The sequence below is a fragment of the Engystomops pustulosus genome, chromosome 1 (assembly GCF_040894005.1).
Source record: "Engystomops pustulosus chromosome 1, aEngPut4.maternal, whole genome shotgun sequence".
In the NCBI taxonomy this organism is placed as follows: domain Eukaryota; kingdom Metazoa; phylum Chordata; class Amphibia; order Anura; family Leptodactylidae; genus Engystomops; species Engystomops pustulosus.
The window spans coordinates 13,047,659-13,067,057 of NC_092411.1; the positions used below are offsets into that span (position 1 = coordinate 13,047,659).

General features: G+C 47.2%; 1 protein-coding gene across 2 annotated transcripts in view; it reads right to left on the reverse strand.

The window, feature by feature from the left end:
• LOC140116933 (O-acyltransferase like protein-like) overlaps window positions 1-19,399 on the reverse strand; it is a 103,468-nt gene that overhangs the window by 74,970 nt on the left and 9,099 nt on the right. For both annotated transcript variants that reach the window (XM_072133374.1, XM_072133366.1), the window contains exons 2-7: window positions 14,547-14,686; window positions 13,925-14,003; window positions 12,692-12,830; window positions 12,413-12,612; window positions 7,526-7,696; window positions 6,509-6,611 (exon numbers count right to left, since the gene is read on the reverse strand). In XM_072133374.1, the coding sequence (XP_071989475.1) occupies window positions 6,509-6,611; window positions 7,526-7,696; window positions 12,413-12,612; window positions 12,692-12,830; window positions 13,925-14,003; window positions 14,547-14,686 (832 nt within the window). The remainder of the gene's footprint in view (window positions 1-6,508; window positions 6,612-7,525; window positions 7,697-12,412; window positions 12,613-12,691; window positions 12,831-13,924; window positions 14,004-14,546; window positions 14,687-19,399) is intronic.

Sequence of the window (19,399 nt, forward strand, 5' to 3'; positions counted from 1 at the left end):
TCAGGTGAAGACTGGGTACCACTTGCATTCCGGTCCAAGGTGTCTGCTTACATCATCATCCGTGGTGATCCAGTGGGTTCACTACTCCAAATCCTTACACCCACCACATGCCTCCCAATAGATAGGTAGTCCCAGCTCATAGCCACAGCACATGTCCCCCAAGTAAATAGGTAGGCACGGCACATGCCCCCAAGTTAATTGGTAGCCACCGCACATGCTTGCCAGAAGATAGGAAGTCACAGAACATGCCTACCAGTATATAGGTAGCCCCATCACTTACCAGCGCTCCCTGCAACCAGCTCCTCAACGCTCTCACGCTCTTCTCTTTGACCCAGGCTTAGACAATGGCGGTGATAGCACCTGGGTCATATAAAGGACGTAGGCAGCGGTGACATCGCTGCCTGTGTCCAGTGATCAGTCTAAGAGACACACAGGAGCCATCACTATTAATTAAAGATCTGTCTGAGAGCCAGATGCAGCCAACAAAAGAGCCATATCTGGCTCCCGAGCCATAGGTTCCCTACCCCTGCTCTACACCTAGAGGAGAGGAGGTTCTACCATCACCATAGACAGGGGGCATCCTCTACACCTAGAGGAGAGGAGGTTCTACCATCACCATAGACAGGGGACATCCTCTACACCTAGAGGAGGATCTACCATCACCATAGACAGGGGGCATACTCTACACCTAGAGGAGAGGAGGTTCTACCATCACCATAGACAGGGGACATCCTCTACACCTAGAGGAGAGGAGGTTCTACCATCACCATAGACAGGGGCATCCTCTACACCTAGAGGAGAGGAGGATCTACCATCACCATAGACAGGGGGCATCCTGTACACCTAGAGGAGAGGAGGATCTACCATTACCATAGACAGGGGGCATCATCTACACCTAGAGGAGAGGTGGTTTTACCATCACCATAGACAGGGGACATCCTCTACACCTAGAGGAGAGGAGGTTCTACCATCACCATAGACAGGGGGCATCCTCTACGCCTAGAGGAGAGGAGGTTCTTCCATCACCATAGACAGGGGGCATCATCTACACCTAGAGGAGAGGCGGTTCTACCATCACCATAGACAGGGGGCATCCTCTACACCTAGAGGAGAGGAGGTTCTACTATTACCATAGACAGGAGGCATCCTCTACACCTAGAGGAGAGGAGGTTCTACCATCACCATAGACAGGGGACATCCTCTACACCTAGAGGAGAGGAGGTTCTACCATCACCATAGACACAGGACATCCTATACACCTAGAGGAGAGGAGGTTCTACCATCACCATAGACAGAGGGCATCCTCTACACCTAGAGGAGAGGAGGTTCTACCATCACCATAGACAGAGAGCATCCTCTACACCTAGAGGAGAGGTGGTTCTACCATCACCATAGACAGGGGGCATCATCTACACCTAGAGGAGAGGTGGTTTTACCATCACCATAGACAGGGGACATCCTCTACACCTAGAGGAGAGGAGGTTCTACCATCACCATAGACACAGGACATCCTATACACCTAGAGGAGAGGAGGTTCTACCATCACCACAGACAGAGGGCATCCTCTACACCTAGAGGAGAGGTGGTTCTACCATCACCATAGACAGGGGGCATCCTCTACACCTAGAGGAGAGGTGGTTCTACCATCACCATAGACAGGGGGCATCATCTACACCTAGAGGAGAGGTGGTTTTACCATCACCATAGACAGGGGACATCCTCTACACCTAGAGGAGAGGAGGTTCTACCATCACCATAGACAGGGGCATCCTCTACACCTAGAGGAGAGGAGGATCTACCATCACCATAGACAGGGGGCATCCTGTACACCTAGAGGAGAGGAGGATCTACCATCACCATAGACAGGGGGCATCATCTACACCTAGAGGAGAGGTGGTTTTACCATCACCATAGACAGGGGACATCCTCTACACCTAGAGGAGAGGAGGTTCTACCATCACCATAGACAGGGGGCATCCTCTACACCTAGAGGAGAGGAGGTTCTACCATCACCATAGACAGGGGGCATCCTCTACACCTAGAGGAGAGGATGTTCTACCATCACCATAGACAGGGGACATCCTCTACACCTAGAGGAGGATCTACCATCACCATAGACAGGGGGCATACTCTACACCTAGAGGAGAGGAGGTTCTACCATCACCATAGACAGGGGGCATCCTCTACGCCTAGAGGAGAGGAGGTTCTTCCATCACCATAGACAGGGGGCATCCTCTACACCTAGAGGAGAGGAAGATCTACTATCACCATAGACAAGGGGCATCCTCTACACCTAGAGGAGAGGAGGTTCTACCATCACCATAGACACTCGGCATCATCTACACCTAGAGGAGAGGCGGTTCTACCATCACCATAGACAGGGGGCATCCTCTACACCTAGAGGAGAGGAGGATCTACCATCACCATAGACACTCGGCATCATCTACACCTAGAGGAGAGGCGGTTCTACCATCACCATAGACAGGGGGCATCCTCTACACCTAGAGGAGAGGAGGTTCTACTATTACCATAGACAGGAGGCATCCTCTACACCTAGAGGAGAGGAGGTTCTACCATCACCATAGACAGGGGACATCCTCTACACCTAGAGGAGAGGAGGTTCTACCATCACCATAGACACAGGACATCCTCTACACCTAGAGGAGAGGAGGTTCTACCATCACCATAGACAGAGGGCATCCTCTACACCTAGAGGAGAGGTGGTTCTACCATCACCATAGACAGAGGGCATCCTCCACACCTAGAGGAGAGGTGGTTCTACCATCACCATAGACAGGGGGCATCATCTACACCTAGAGGAGAGGTGGTTTTACCATCACCATAGACAGGGGACATCCTCTACTCCTAGAGGAGAGGAGGTTCTACCATCACCATAGACAGGGGCATCCTCTACACCTAGAGGAGAGGAGGATCTACCATCACCATAGACACGGGGCATCCTGTACACCTAGAGGAGAGGAGGATCTACCATCACCATAGACAGGGGGCATCCTCTACACCTAGAGGAGAGGAGGATCTACCATCACCATAGACAGGGGACATCCTCTACACCTAGAGGAGAGGAGGTTCTACCATCACCATAGACAGGGGCATCCTCTACACCTAGAGGAGAGGAGGAACTACCATCACCATAGACAGGGGCATCCTCTACACCTAGAGGAGAGGTGATTCTACCATCACCATAGACAGGGGGCATCCTCTACACCTAGAGGAGAGGTGGTTCTACCATCACCATAGACAGGGGGCATCCTCTACACCTAGAGGAGAGGCGATTCTACCATCACCATAGACAGGGGGCATCCTCTACGCCTAGAGGAGAGGTGATTCTAGACATAGATAAAGGTTCTTTACTGTAAGAGCAGTGAGACTGTGGAACTCTCTGCCGCAGGAGGTTGTTATGGAGGACTCTATGTACATGTACAGGAGGTTGTTATGGAGGACTCTATGTACATGTACAGGAGGTTGTTATGGAGGACTCTATGTACATGTTCAGGAGGTTGTTATGGCGGACTCTATGTACATGTTCAGGAGAGGCCTGGATGCCTTTCTGGAGAGAAAAAATATCACGGGTTATGGGGATAAAACATTTATTTAATTCTTAAAGGTTGGACTGGATGGACTTGCGTCTTTTTCCGGCCTTATATACTATGATACTATAATATGTCTACTTTACATATTCCTAATTTTTGAAATGTCTCGATAATTTATTTTGATGTCGCGCGGCTTTCAAATCAAATATCGGTTTTCTGTATTTTCAGAATTTACTATTTTGAGGATAATTACTGTTTTGAATGAAATTTTAAATATTTAGCATAAAAAGACCCCACCATAGACAGGGGGCATCCTCTACATAAAAAAATAACATTTTGTAATCTGCACCCCTGAATCTATCAGAAACAGCTTTTAGGAAGATTGTTAACCCTTTGGGATCTTCATAGTAATCAAATGGAGGGGAAATTTAGAATGGACATATTTTTTCTGTTATATGTTCATTTAGCCCTAAAATGTGCATATTTCCTGAAGATAAAACATATCTAAAAATTTGTTATGCATTTTCTCCCGAGTACAGAGACCCCCCTACATGGGGCACAGCGAGGCGGAGGAGGGAAGGAGCGCCCTGCAGCTGCCAGCATTTTAGTTTTCTCATTGACCCCTGTTGTAGGCTATAAATTCTTTGCTTTTCCGTTATTGGGGTCATGTGATGCGTTTGTTTTGCAGGACAAGATGCTTTTTCCAGTGTTACCATTTTGGGGTTGGTATCTCCTATTGTTGAAAATTTAGGAACTTTTTTTTGAGGAGGGGGGGCATCAATTCTGTACTGGATTTTAAACTTTTTTTTTAGTGTTCACCGTTTAGCCTAATAATCCTGTTATTTCTATTCTATGGGTCATTACGGGGATACCAGACATGAATATATTTTCTAGGTTTTACTAAATTTGCCAAATTAAACCCTAATGTGAGGAAAAATGTATCATTTTTGCATCGCTGTCTTCCAAGTGGCATAACATTTTTACTTTTTCGGCTATGGAGCTGGTTGATGTCTTGTTTTTTGCGGGACATTTTTTTGAACAACATCATTCTGGCATACATATGTTTTTCTTATCACTCTTTAATAGAGTGATAAATAGGTAAAAATCTTTTTTTTTCACCTATGCAAACGGATTGTGGCGCACCGGCGCCGGCATGCATGCAACATAAATCGGGGGCGTGCCCTTCGGATTCGGAAAAACCACAGATTTTTTTGCCGGTGAACTCCGGCAAACTCCGCCGGACTTCAGTGCAGCAGTGACACCTGGTGGACATCGGGCGCACGACCTTAGTGAATCGCCAGAAGACCTAAATCCTCGACGGAGAACCAACCGCTGGATCGCGACAGGACCGGGTAAGTAAATGCGCCCCTATATGTCTCTTTATGTGTTTTGGGGCTCATGGTCATTTTTATTAATTTATTAATTAATTTTTTATTGAATAACTTTTTTACGTTTTTATTAGTTCCCCCATGGGACTTGAACAAGCGATCATCTGATTGACTGCAATACTGATGTACATGCATAAGCAGACACTGTGGGGCACTGTCGGGTTTCCCGACTTTTTCCGTTTTGCACCGCATTTAACTGGGGTTTTTGGCGCACGTGATCGGATTTCATGCGACACAAATCGGGCCGGACAACCCGACTGATTCGGACTAAGTGCAGGATTTAACATTCAAAATTGTGTCGCAAGCCCAAGCACTTCCATGCACCGGGAAGAAGAAGGTGAACTGCGGCAGACCTGAGCGGGGGAGCGACACATAAAGGAATTTGGATGCACAATCTTAGTGAATTGCGGCAGCTCCAAATCCTCGCCGGACAACGCACCTCGGGGATCGTGACGGGATGGGTAAGTAAATGTGTCCCTGTGTCTTTAAGATAACGTCATAGATGGCATCTTATGACACTGCGCACGGAAGACACAGGAACATTCAGGTCTTTGGAGATGGACTTGTAGCCTTGAGATTGCTCAGGCTTCCTCACAATTCTGAGTCTCAAGTCCTCAGACAGTTCTTTGGTCTTTCTTTTCTCCAGGCTCAATGTGGCACACACAAGGACACAGGGCAGAGGTGGAGTCAACTTTAATCCATTTCAACTGGCTGTAAGTGTGATTTGGTAATTGTCCCCACCTGTTAGGTGCCACAGGTAAGTTACAGGGGCTGTTAATTACACAAATTAGAGAAGCATCACTTGATTTTACTAACAGTGCCAATACTTTTGTCCACCCCCTTTTTTATGTTTGGTTTGGAATTATATCCAATTTGGCTGTTTGACAATTCTTTTTGTGGTTTTCCATTGTGACTTTTTTGTGCATTATTTGTCTCTTTATGTGTTTTGGGGTTCATGGCCATTTTTATTAATACATTTTTTATTGAATAACATTTTTTTTTTTACGTTTTTATTAGTAGCACCATGGGACTTTTACAAGCGATCATCTGATTGCTTGTTCATGATAATACTCTGCAATACTGATGTACATGCATAGGTTGACTTTTTCCGTTTTGCACCGCATTTAACTGGGGGTTTTGGCGATGAACCTTTCCCTAGAACAAATGTAGTTTGCAGATCATAGATTCCGGCAAACTATGCTTATTCGTCTGTATCCAGAAGAAATTAGACAAGTGCCTTTACGCAGAGGGGTCTGGGGTCTATATATTAGAATTTTCTAATATATTATTATTAGAGTCTTAACCGGGGGCTTTACACAGAGGTAATTTGGTCTGGGGATTGTCCTAAAGAGGTTTGGCCTGTGGTCTGCAAACTGAGAATTCTGGTCTGTGTACAGGTTGGGTCTGTAGATTTCTGGCGTCGGTGAGGAGTTTTTATATGGAGGTCTGGGGCCTGTAGCTTGGGGGTGTGGCCTACATGCATTGGGAGGGGCATAAGGCAGGGAATCCCCCTTTCCTTATTTGCATACACAGCAGAGAAGATAATTGCTTCAGCATCAACTTTTTTACCCTAGAAAGAAGAAGGCGTCCACTCCCAAGAAGCCAGGGCCACTGACCACGTAGATGTACTGTGGCTTCTCTAATACATTGGATATCCATTCCAAGGAGTTATCTGTAGTGAGACACCAGAGATATATTGAATATTGAATTATTGATCCATACCTTTTACAGCTGAGAGTTTGCTACATCTGCATCCAGCTTTTTCTTACAATTTTCTTACTTCACAGATTCTAAACCGATATGTTCTATCTGCTCGGATACATTGTAGCAAAATATGAAACATTGGAGAGACTTGTGCCATAGATGTAAGGGCACATTCAAATGGCCGTCTGCGGGGATGTACATACGGCCGCAAATTTGCGGCCGCATGTACGTCCCCATAGACGGCAATAGCGGTGCGGCGCAGATACGGTGCCACACATGTGTGGCACCGATCCGGCCCGCACACCGCAAAAAGATAGAGCATGCTCTATCTTTCGGCGTGTGTGCGGCCGTGCGCCGCTATTCTCTATGGAGGGAGGAGGGGTCACCTCCCTCCTCCACTCCAGCACACGGCGGTATGCCCGCACGGCGGGTATACCGCTGTGTGAATGTACCCTAACATAGATGTATGTTGTAGCAAACCCTCTAATATTCCAGTATATTCCACATGCAAGGGGCGGATTACGACCACCATGAACCCTGGGCTGTATGAATATTATAGCCCCTACAACTCTGGAATCACTTCCTACATCTGGTACTAGAATCAGCTTCTTGGGGAATGGAGGATGTGTCCCTTCTGCTGCTTTCAATCTGCAGTTTCATGATCTTTGGAGAACCTTTAAAGGTCCTGAAATGGCTCTTGTGTACATGTGTATTGAGAGCAGGAACAGATGTTTGAGGATTTTATGGGTGAAGGCCCTCCTCAATATATAATTTGGTGGGTGGTTTGAGTGTCCATGGGCCCCCTAGAAAGCTTGTGCCCTCGGCTGCCGCCCCAACCGCCTATATTATAATCCACTTCTGTCCACAGGTTATTATACTCACCTATGTTGAGGGCACCGCTCAGAATACTGGTATGTTCTGATATGACCCACAACAGACTGAGGATTCGGATCCCATTCAGAGTGGGGTACTCCTGATTCTTGGAGGTCCCCGCCATCACAGCCGGAAAGTTCTCTTGTATGGCAAAACTTTTCAGGACTTTCTCAGTGCAAGCTGGAGACAAGAAATATTCCTGTTAGAGGAGGGATCTGCAATCTGCTACTGTACAAGTATTTAGAGACTACATAGAGCATTTGGCAGAGACTGATTCCATAAAAGAAGGAACCACCAGGGAGGTAACTTGAGGGGATTCCAGCGACCATTGGTAATGACTAAAATCCTGCTGACTAGTTCCCTTCAATAGGCTGGAAGAAAAAGAATACCAGAGGGGAGCACCGTGCTCTCAAGACTCCAGTAACTAGTGTGTGGCCCTATGACCTGTGTCACAGGTGCTCCTGCGACCCATGTCTTGGGTCACAGGCGCACCCGTGTACTTTCTTGTGCCCCAGCAGCCTGGCTGCTGGTACACTCACCTCCTGTGGTCTGGCATGCACGTCCCCACCTCCTATTGTGGCTCGGTGAGATTTAAAGGGCCAGTGCACAGCTAATTGGTGCTGCTGGCCGCCTCCTCTAATAAATGGACTGCTTCTTCCCCTGCTGAATCTTTGTGCCTCGTGCCCTAGGGAGAGATTGTTCCCTATGTCATGTGTGTTTATAATAATTTCCCGTAGTGACCCCAAATCTGTTCCTGACGTCACTAGTCTGCTGCCAGCCCTGACCTTCTGCCTTGTACCTGACTCCGATCCTGTGCCGCCTGTCCCAACCTCCCCTAACATCCACGACTCTGTTTCAGCCTAACGATTCTGTACCCCGCCTTGACCATCACCGCTGGCAAAGTCGCATCCCTGGAGCGACCTGGTGGTTTCCCGCTGTAGCAAGTCCAACCCGCTTTGTGGTGGGCTCTGGTGAAAATTGGGTACCGTTTAGACTCTGCTCCCAGGTGTTGACTTACGTCATCGCCCACGGTAGTTCAGTGGCTCCACTACCCCTAACTCCGGACAGTAAAATCCGGCCATGCATCCCGCCAAGGTTCTGCCACCTGAAGTGGAAATTGTTGGCTACCCAGCAGCAGCAGTGGCTACGTTATTTACTGCTGAACCCAGATTGCGACTATCCATACCCTCCAAGTATGACAGAGATGCCAAGTTATGCAGGGGATTCATCACCCAGTGTTCCTTGCACACTGATCATCTTTCCCTCTGGGAAAGCCCTGGCATGGGCCACCCCTCTTTGGGACAGGAATGACCCAGTCATGGCTAATATCACCGCTTTCCTCAATGAATTTCGATCCATCTTCGAGTAACCAGCTCCGGCATCTTCTGCTGAAACCGTCCTGCTGAACTTGTGCCAAGGGATCTTGTCTATTGGTGATTACGCATTCCAGTTTCGCACGTTAGCTTCTGAGCTAGCTTGGAATGAGACAGCCTTGGTCGCTACCTTTAAAAAAGCCTCTCTGGACATATTAAAGACCACCTTCAATACTCGTGATTGGCACTACGAGTATCTTGTTATGCCATTTGGACTTTGTAACGCATTCCAGGAGTTTGTCAAGGACATTTTCTGAGACTTGCTATATTCCTGTGTCGTGACAATATCCTGGTGTTCTATACTGTTTGTTTCCCTGTTCTGGCATTCCATGTGTAGCCAACTTCAAGTACGGTTAGACTTCTCCTCTGCCTACCATCCGCAGTCTAATGGACCAGTAGACAGAGTTAATCAGACTCTGGGCTGCTATCTCTGTCATGTTGTCTCTACCTGACAGGATGACTGGTCGACTTTGTTGACATGGCTAGAATTTTCCTACAACTCTTAGGACTCTGAATATACTGGCTCCGCTCCGTTCTTCATTGTCTTTGGACAACACCCACGCCCTCCTCTTCCTCTTTCTGTGCCTTCTGATGTTCCTGTCGTGGAAGAGTTAGTTTAAGATCTTAAGTCTATCTGGGAACAGACTTGTCTTTCCATACAACAGGCGTCTGCTCGAACCAAAACCCAGGCTGACAAAAAAGCAGGTCCCCTCCTATCTTCTCTCCGGGGGATAAAGTGTGGCTATACTCCAGGTATGTCCGGCTGAAGATTCCAGCTACAAACCTGGTCCGTGTTTCTTGGCTCCATTTGAGGTGCTAAGGCGCATTAACCCCGTGGCATATAAGCTCCATATTCCTCCCACCATGCTCTTCCCCTTCTGAAACCTGTCATTCTGAATTGCTTCTCCCGGCAGCTACAACCTCCTGCTCCTGACGCGGATTTCACTGACATTTATGAGGTAAAAGAAGTCCTAGATATGAAATCGTTAGAGGGAAGTGGTTCTTTCCTGTTGACTAGAAGGGGTTTGGGCAAGAGGAGAGATCTTGGGAGCCCAAGGACAACATCCTGAACCATGATCTTCTTCAGAGGATCCTTCAGGCCAAGGGGTACTGTCACGGGTAACCCTGACACCCATGTCTCGGGTAACCCTGACACCCATGTCTCGGGTAACCCTGACACCCATGTCTCGGGTAACCCTGACACCCATGTCTCGGGTAACCCTGACACCCATGTCTCGGGTTGCAGGCACATCCATGTATCTCCTTGTGCCCGGCCGCAGCTACACTCCCCTCTCCCGGGTCCAACAGCATCTCCTGTGGACCAGCACGCACATCCCCACCTCCTAGTGCATGTACGCCGTCTTAGTGGAAATTAAAGGGCCAGCACACCGATAATGTTGGCTGGTGGCTTGCCTGCACTAATAAATGGACTGCCTGTGCCCCCTGCCGGATTTTTGTGGCTCGTGCCCTAGAGAAAGCTTGTTCTTCCTGTGTGTTTATAGTAATTTCCTGCTGTGACCCCGATTATGTTCCTGACTCCGCTCCATGACCTTCTGCCTTGTACCTGACTCCAATCCTGTGCCGTCTGTCCTAACCTCCAGCCCATCCACGGCTCTGTTTCAGCCTTACAATTCTGTACTTCACCTTGGCCAACACCGCGGGCAAAGTCGCGCTTGTGGAATGACCCGCTGGTACCACGCTGCAGCAAGTCCAACCTGCTTTGTGGCGGGCTCTGGAGGAAAATTGTGCACCCCTTAGACTCCGGTCCCAGGTGTCGGCCTACGTCATCTCCCATGGTGGTTCAGTGGGTCCATCCCTGACATCCTGTATATCCCAGGGGCCCGTCCTCTCCGGATGAACTTCTTTGTATTACAGAAGCTAATTTTGCCAATCTGTGCCCCCCGAGCCCGTGCTCCCTGCCCTCTGTAATAACAGCTCCCCTACTTAATTTATGACTGGCTCTTAATTGATTTGATGAAGTATTGAATTCTTGGGTACTTCCCCCGATGAATCCGCCTGATATTAATTCTGATCAGCGTCGGGCATCTCATGTGTCCCTGTATTCAAAGTGGAGGAGATTTTATGTCACTCCTCTAAGGACTCTTCTACTTTTTAAGATTTATTCTACTCTTTTGGACAGGCTGCGACTATTTACAAAGGCTTGTACCGTATTTACCCTTTCCAGCACATAAAATTACTAAAATCTGTGGACATTAAACAGTCCTCCAGCTACCGAATGACCCAACAAGTGAACCCAGCATTGTGTGTGGCACTTTCTAAGCTTTACAGACCTAGCTATACAGATTCTCTTATACTTATGCAAATGATCTTCTCTGTGCACTGGGGGCGGGGCTATGCCTGCTGATGCACATGTTTTACTAGTTTGCTTTTACACAAAGATTAAATCTCCCATCTAAATAATCTGAATAAAGAAGAAAACAATTGCAGCAGCCGCCCACCCCCGATGCAGTAAGAAACTTGTTTGCATAAAGATAACATTTTCATTTCAATGCGTCCATTAGCCCTTAAAGATTTATGTGTGGGGAACAGATATATAGAGATAGATATATAGATTGAACAACTGATATAGAGGGATAGATACATTTTAGATGCAATTCCCGGCGCAGCGCCATTTGGGCGAGGAAGTGCTGCAGGGCTGCACATTGGGCCGCTGTGGGACCTTACTGCCTATAGCCAGACCTCAGGAGCTGAGATGATATCACATGTTTTTATTGAATTTTGGAGTTTTGCCATTTTAATTTTAGATAGATTGATGATCTTTCACCTTTCCATTGGAAAGGCCATCAATATTGGATGGGTAGCAGTCTGCAGTGCATAGCCTGGCTATTTTTGGTTGAAAGCTGAAATCAGCTGACTGCAAATGTTGAACCCTTATAGATTCGCTCCCCGTTTCAAGTATAACCTGTACTCTTAAGGGGGTTTCCCTATAGAATAGGTCATCAATATCAATAACCTGGAAAGCCCCTTTAAGGATAGGGGGCATATACTGTATATGCAACAGACAATGCAGTAAATATTAGTAATAATTTAAAGGCATTTTTCGGGCTGCATTACTACTAATTTCCTATTCATAGGTTAGGTCATTGGAGTTCATAGGTCATGGTAGTTGATCTGTCGCACCCCTTCCAATCGGTGTGCTGGTCCGATCATTAAGCATATTACCCTGTCTGTACTATATCAGCTGAACAGTAGAACTGCAGGTGTATGGATAGGTCATTCGCAGTTATGCAACCCTGGAAAATCCCTTTAAAGAGGAGAATCTCTGTAATACAGCGGCATGAAGTGCAATTACTGCCTATTAGAAAATGCCTTCTCCCTTATACAAGTGGCCGCGTCTATCTTCTCCTCTCTATCTGCCTTCCCCCGGAGCTGTATTCAATAGTCTACCACTTTAGATGTCAGAAAGTAAACGTTCCGTTAATACGACTCAATCTGCGGAATAAACTGAGTAATTCCAGGTGATATATAGCGAGCGGCATGTATAGTAATCTATGGATATTACTGTATTTCTTCTCGCTGCCATATTCCTCGTCCAATGGGAGATTGGATTTTTCCGCAGGCTTCTGGCTTTCCGGAGTCCTGGCTTTCCGATGTAGAATGATGGTCTTGCAATCCTCAAATGATGATGAGGCTAGAAAGTTGAGCACGGCCGTGTAGATGGACCCAATTACGGGGAACATGATGAACAAGCCGCTGAGGCACCTGCCAAGACGCCAAGGGTATTAGGGCAGAGTTATGAGCAGCGAGACTGAACAATATTGGACAGGAGGCTCCTACTTACAGGCAGATGATGGCGAATGTATCCATAGGAAACAGGCCGCGGGAGCAGACGGTCTCCTCCACAACCGGAGTGGTCTCATTCAGACTAATGAAACTTGGCAGAGGTTCCAGAAATGATTCCCCCTTGTATCGGAGAAGATCTGATGATATAAGTAGCGGGAGAGTCAAAAATCACAATCAGAACTTCACCTTTAAGGACATCCACATGTGTTCTATACCTTTCTTCAGGCTTCTACATAAACCCCGGACCCCTGTGTGTAATTGCAGAGGGGACACTATTTCTGGGTATCACATGACTTGTATTCTGTAGTGTTCAGCAGTTTTCCCCTCTGCAGCCTCTATCTGTGATCCTCAGATGTCTCACTGCCGTTGGCTGGAGCCCGGCTGCTATGATGTCTCCCATACACTGCACACAGAGGGGCTCATTTACTAGCGGTCGCGGATCGCACTTTCGTAGGACTGTTCATCTTTTACGGGGATTGCTCGACTTTGACAGCTATTTAACAGGGGTCTGCTTTGGTTTTGTGTTGCACGCGATCAGATTTTGGTGCAGCTGCGCTGGCTTCTATGGGGGGGGGGGGCATTGGTAAATCCGACTAATTCGGACTGAGTGCTCAGACCTGACCGGGGAAGCGACACATGCACAATATCAGGAGCGCAATCTTAGTGAATCGCGGCACAGGGCATTATCGTCGGACAGTGAACTTTCGGTGAACTCCGTCGGACGGGTAAGTAAATGAGCCCCAGAGATTAAAGGAGAATCTGCTCCATAACTTCTCACACTTAGAAATATCAGCTGGTTCATAAAGAACATAATCAAAAAATATTGTCCTGTACTTAGGAATTAAGCACTTGGGGTGAGATAGAAGCTTACTATTAGCCCCAGCAATCATTCTTCCTGTGTCTTTGTCTCCCCTTTGTCATTCAGCTAATGCCCCCTCCCCTTTCCATAGACATCTGTGCAAAATTTTCAGTTTAGGAGAGAGAAGGAAGAGAATTGCTTAACATATAGAGGAGGAAGCACTAGAAGAGATCTTCTAAATTAACAAATTGACACCTGGATGTAACCCGTAGGGGGCGTGTCTCTGCGCACTGTCCAATCATCACTGACCTTACAGGAAGTGTAATGGTGACAATTGATGATGAGTTTCCAGGAGGAATAACTGAGGCACAGGACAAGGCAGAGCTATGGGAATTGTCGGGAGAGGTGAGAGCTCCTTATGCTTTATCTTACCCATAGAAGCCATTACTGTAATGTCTCCGCTGCTGCAGGAATCTGGGACACAAATCCCAATCACAAATTTGACCCCTTCCTATAAAATAATTACAGAGAGGAAAGGTGGAGTTAGATCCTCTAGAAGCTGTGGGCAGAGACGTGTGTTATTTCTACATGTATCTGAATCCTTCACATAGACAATCAATCTATTATAAGAAAAGGTGGGGTCTGACCCATGGGACCCCCGCTCATCTTGTTACTGCATCCCACTAGTAATTGGGGAGGTCCAGGTCCCTTATCCGATTAGAGCTTTATTATAGTAGGAATATGGTGGACGGTTTTCTTCAACTTCCCCAAGGAGAGTGAAAAAACACATGACACAGATAATAACCATTGTGGCACAACCCCTTTAAGAAGTGATTAATAGTAAATGGACACAGGTGAGGATGGGGAACCAGAAGGGACTGAGAGTCCTAGTAGCAGTGGTGGTAGAGGTTCTGTACATGAAGCATAACATGGTTTCCATTGTCATGACGTGTCTGTGACTTGATGGAAATTTTCTAAAGATGTACTAATAATGTATAACCTGGACCATCCCTTTAAATACATTGAAGTGATACAATTCTTGTACATGTCAGACCTGTTCCACATGCATCTTGCAGTATTCTCCCTCAAACTTCTTCTCAGGAGCTTGAACCGAGAGGCATTCACTATAAGATCCGAGGCGGTCCACGTTCCCACTGATTATCCCACTTCCTTGCTTCCCCAGAGAATCGTACACTGAAAGAATCGGGTATCAGAATTAGTGATAAACAAATATCTTAAAAATAATGGAAGATTATTATTATTATTATTATTATTATTACCCTGGACATCAGATAAGGGACTTCTACACCACCTCGGAGATGACTCTAAATTAACATTTCCCCATGACGGGCCTTTACTCAATGCTGTGCCTTGATAGCTGCCTGTTTGCCTAAGGGGCCTGGCCAACTCTCCTATGCCACCTTTAAGCACATAACATCTATAAGGCTTGGTCACTCTTTTAAAAATCGTCATCCCCTTATCTATGTGGTAATCCAAGGCTTCCGCATACTATCCAGAGGGATTGTTATTAAATGCATTCATTCTGTCTTGTTCCTAAATGGTTAAACGTCTTTGATGTATTTTAAATATATATTTTATATCTTTACCTGAGGTAATGCATGCAGTTTATTGGCTAGCTCCCCGGAACCTTCCACAGGCTGAGGACATAGGGGAATATTTATCATACATTGGCGCTCGTGCTCATAAACCATGTCCTCGTAAAGCAGATACTCTGGAAATGTTAGTTATCAAGTGGTTTCGGTGGTCTGGGGGTTTCAGACTTTTAAAACAAAGAATTTTTGCCAAATTTCCATTTTCGCAAAACCTTTTCAACTAACACAAAGTACAAAGCGTCACGAGGAAACAGTCTCAAATCACCTGGATACATTAAAGGGTTCCGAAGTCATAACCAGTTATCTTGACACATGTCAGATTCTAGAAATAGAGTCCAGTCATTATACTGAAAGCAAGCGTCAGCGATAAGGGGTTAAGTTCCTTTCTGACGCATGACATGGATAATACGTTACAATTTAATTATTGTTACTGTGGTAAAAACAGGACTTGGGAAACCTCCAACAAAGTGGGCAACACCAGATGGTCCATGGTCAAGATTTGCGAATTGCACTTGAAGTGGACCAGACCAGATGCTACAAAAGTGGGAAGGTTCTGTAGGTGAGGTGTATGAAACTACACCAGTGGTGGGCAGATCCAAGTGGATAGTGGGCATGGATAATTTAACTCCTCACTGTGTGAGAAGAACCATGTGGCACTTGGGAAAAACTTGTGAAATCCCCACAGTAGTGATTGGGTGAGGTCTTTGAAACGATGGGCAGGTCCAAGTGGTCATTGGGCATGGCGTATAAAAATCCACTGAAAGTGAGAAGGATCCGGTGTTACTTGGGTGAGGCTCTTAAAACCTTCTCTAAAAGTGGAAAGGACCAGGTGTTCATTGGGGTGAGGCTAGCAAAACCCTTCCCAGAATGGGCAGGTCCAAGTTGTCCACAGGCATGGCTGATAAAACTCCATCCAGAGTGGGAAGGACCAGGTGGTAAATGGGCAAAGTTTGTGACACATCAGCGAAAAACTGGTGGTCCAGTAGTGCGGCTGGTGAAACCTCACTCAAAGTGGACAGGACATAGTGGTCTGTGGTTGAGGAATTAGAAACTCCACCCACAGTGGACGGGGACAGGTTGTATGTGGGTGTGGCAAATAAACAAGGTTTGTGAAACCAGATCAAAAAATAGGACCATCCGGTCCATGAACAAAGCCTGTTAATAGTGGGCGGGGTTATGGGTAACCTGGGGGTGGGGCTTGAACTATTTGGTGGGAAGTATTCTGTATAAATCGATGTTTCTATGTTGCTCGGCTGATTGACAGTAGTGATAAAATTGATTTTCAGTAAAAAGAGTAAAGAAAATAGAATATACTGTACGTCTCCTACAATTGTTTACTGTTTTCTCTCAGAAGCCTTAACACCATTTCCCCACAATGTCTTGTACTAAAACAAATTGACTAAAACATGATGTTTTACAGCAGAATTTGTTGGTATATATCCTCTGCCTGCGGCTACAATCCTGGGAATCCCGGGGAGACCCGTAGTGCTCCGCCGGCTGATTCTTCTCTCATTTCATGAGGTTATAAGAGAGAAGATAAAAAGACGTCCACCAGTTATCTGTTATCTCACTGAGAGGAGAACGGGAGAGGGGAATATTACCAGGGATCCATCTATGACGGATGATGGAAATTACTGATGGCTTGTAATCTTGCAGGATTAACGCCAAATGAGCTGTTAATAGAAGGATGACAGGTCCTCCAAGGGCAAGTGATGTCTTCTTCATTGGCTAGCTAAATATTTCTATTCGTCTTGATGTTTTTCATTTCTTTCATATCGGAGGGCCTTGATCAGATCAAGAATTGTAAACCAAACATACTGACATACTGGTATGTGCCCCCTCTGGCAGGATCTGCTATTCTTTTAGCTTTTTATACCCTTGTTTTTAAGAAAGATGGGTTTTAAAAATCATGCAAATGAGCCTTAGGGGCTGCAGGCTCCATTAACGCCCATGGAGCATGGAGCCCCTCAGGCTCATTTGCATACTGCCAGAGGGGTCCCACGCCAGTAGGTCGGTGTTCTTGGTTTATGTTATGGGTGCTCCTGCAACCCCCATCGCAGGGGCACCCATGCCCCTCTCCGTACGCCCGCTCCCCCCAGCCTCACTCACCTCTCCACGCTCCCGGCTTCCCAGCACGCACTTCCCCATCTCCTAGGGCGCGCATATGCCGGTGCTTTTAAATTTAAAGGGCCAGTGCACTGTTGATTGGGGCTGGCCACTTCCCAGTATTAGTTAAATAACGGCTTCTCCCAGCATTCCCCACCGGGTTTTTGTGCTCTATGCCGTTGAGAAAGATTTGCCCTGTGCCATGTACCTGTGATTGGATTCCCCGTTGTGACCCCGGACCTGTTTCCGTTTACGCTCCTCCTTGCCCAGCCCTGACCTTCTGCTTCATCTCTGACCCTGAACCTTTGCCACCTGTCTTGACCTCCAGCCTGTCCCCTACCACGAACTTGCCTTCTGACTTTTTACCTCGCATTGGCTGCCACCACGGACAAAGTCTCACCTGTGGTACCACGCCACAGCAAGTACAATCCACTTCCGGTCCCAGGTGTTGGCTTGTGTCATTGTCCGTGGTAGTCCAGGGGGTTCACTACCCCAGAAGCCTGACAGCAAGATCCGGCCATGGACCCCGCCAAGGTTCCGCTACCTAAACTGGCTGATCTTACCACTGTTGTGGTCCAGCAGTCCCAGCGGATTGGCATGCAAGGTGAACAGCTTGGACAAGTCGCCTCCATGCTGCAGCAGTTGATTGCCACTCAGCCACAGCATCAGATCTCTGCGGCCTCTCCTGCTACCCTGGTTTTTCTGCCTGCCACTGAACCTAGGCTGAGACTCTCCATGCCTACTAAGTATGATGGGGACCTATGCAGGTGGACAGAACTTGACTTTCCCTCCAGGAACATTCCAGACGACGTCAGGAGGATCTCTGTTTCTATTGTGCCAGTTCAGAATATTTCATTAGGGCTTGTCCTGGTCGTTCCCAATGTCCGGGAAACACCAGCACCTAGGGTTCTTGGGAGAAGTGTCCCTAGGTGAGAGCAAAGCTTCTCCACGCCTGGACATTCCCGTGCTCCTCAGCTTCGCCACCAGTAGCCAGATTCAGGTCGCTGTTTTTTTGGACTCTGGTTCTGCAGGGAACTTTGTGGTGCTGCTCTGGTCTCCCAACATCACATCCCTGTGGTCCACCTCGAGAAGCCTCTGGTCATCTCCTCAGTCAGCGGACAAATCCTCTCCGATCTGGTCCGGTACTGCACTGAGCCTATCTCCCTGCAAGTCGGAGCTCTTCATAAAGAGAGACTGTCTTTCTATGTTCTGCCACGTTCCAACTCGTCTCTTCTGCTCGGTCTACCATGGCTGCAGGTACGCGCACCAGTCCTTAACTGGAAGATTGGGAGTTTCTTCGTTGGGGACCAGATTGCCAGTCACGCTGCATGGTGGTGCCTTTACCAGTACCTGTCTTAGTCTCCTCCATAGCTCCCAAGCCTCTGGATGGCCTACCAACGTGTTACCAGGACTTTGCTGATGTATTCTCCAAGAAACAAGCAGAGACTTTACCACCACAATGCCCCTACGACTGCCCTGTAGATCTGCTGCCGGGTGCTTCTCATCCCCGGGGTCGGTAGTATCCTCTCTCAGTACCTGACACTACAGCAATGTCAGAGTATATCCAAGAGAATCTGCAGAGAGGGTTTATACACAAATCTTCCCCGGCTGGTGCAGGCTTCTTCTTCATGACCAAGAAGGATGAGTCACTCCATCCATGCATTGACTATTGCGGTCTTAATAATGCCATGGTTAAAAACCGCTATCCGTTGCCGTTCATGGAGCTGTTTGACTGCCTGCGTGGCTCCAAGTCTTCTCCAAAATGGACCTTCGTGGGGCCTACAACTTAATCTGGATTTGCAAGGGTGAGGAGTGGAAGGCTATCTTTAACACTCGCGATGAACATTTTGAGTATTTGGTAATGCCATTGAGACTGTGCAATGCGTCAGCCGTATTTCAAGAATTTGTCAATGACGACTTCTTGACGACATTCTGCTGTTCTCCCCAAACCTAGAGTCCCACCAGTCCCCTGTATGGCAAGTTCTTAGTCGCCTCAGGGCCAATTGCCTCTACGCTAAGCTTGAGAAATGCCAGTTTCACCAGCAGAGCCTTCCTTTCCTCAGCTATATTATCTCTGAGGCCTCCAGATGGTTCCTACCAATGGCCATGTCCGAAGGGTCTGCGTGCAATACAGAGGTTCCTGGGTTTTGTGAACCATTACCCGCAGTTTTTCCCGCACTTCTCCATT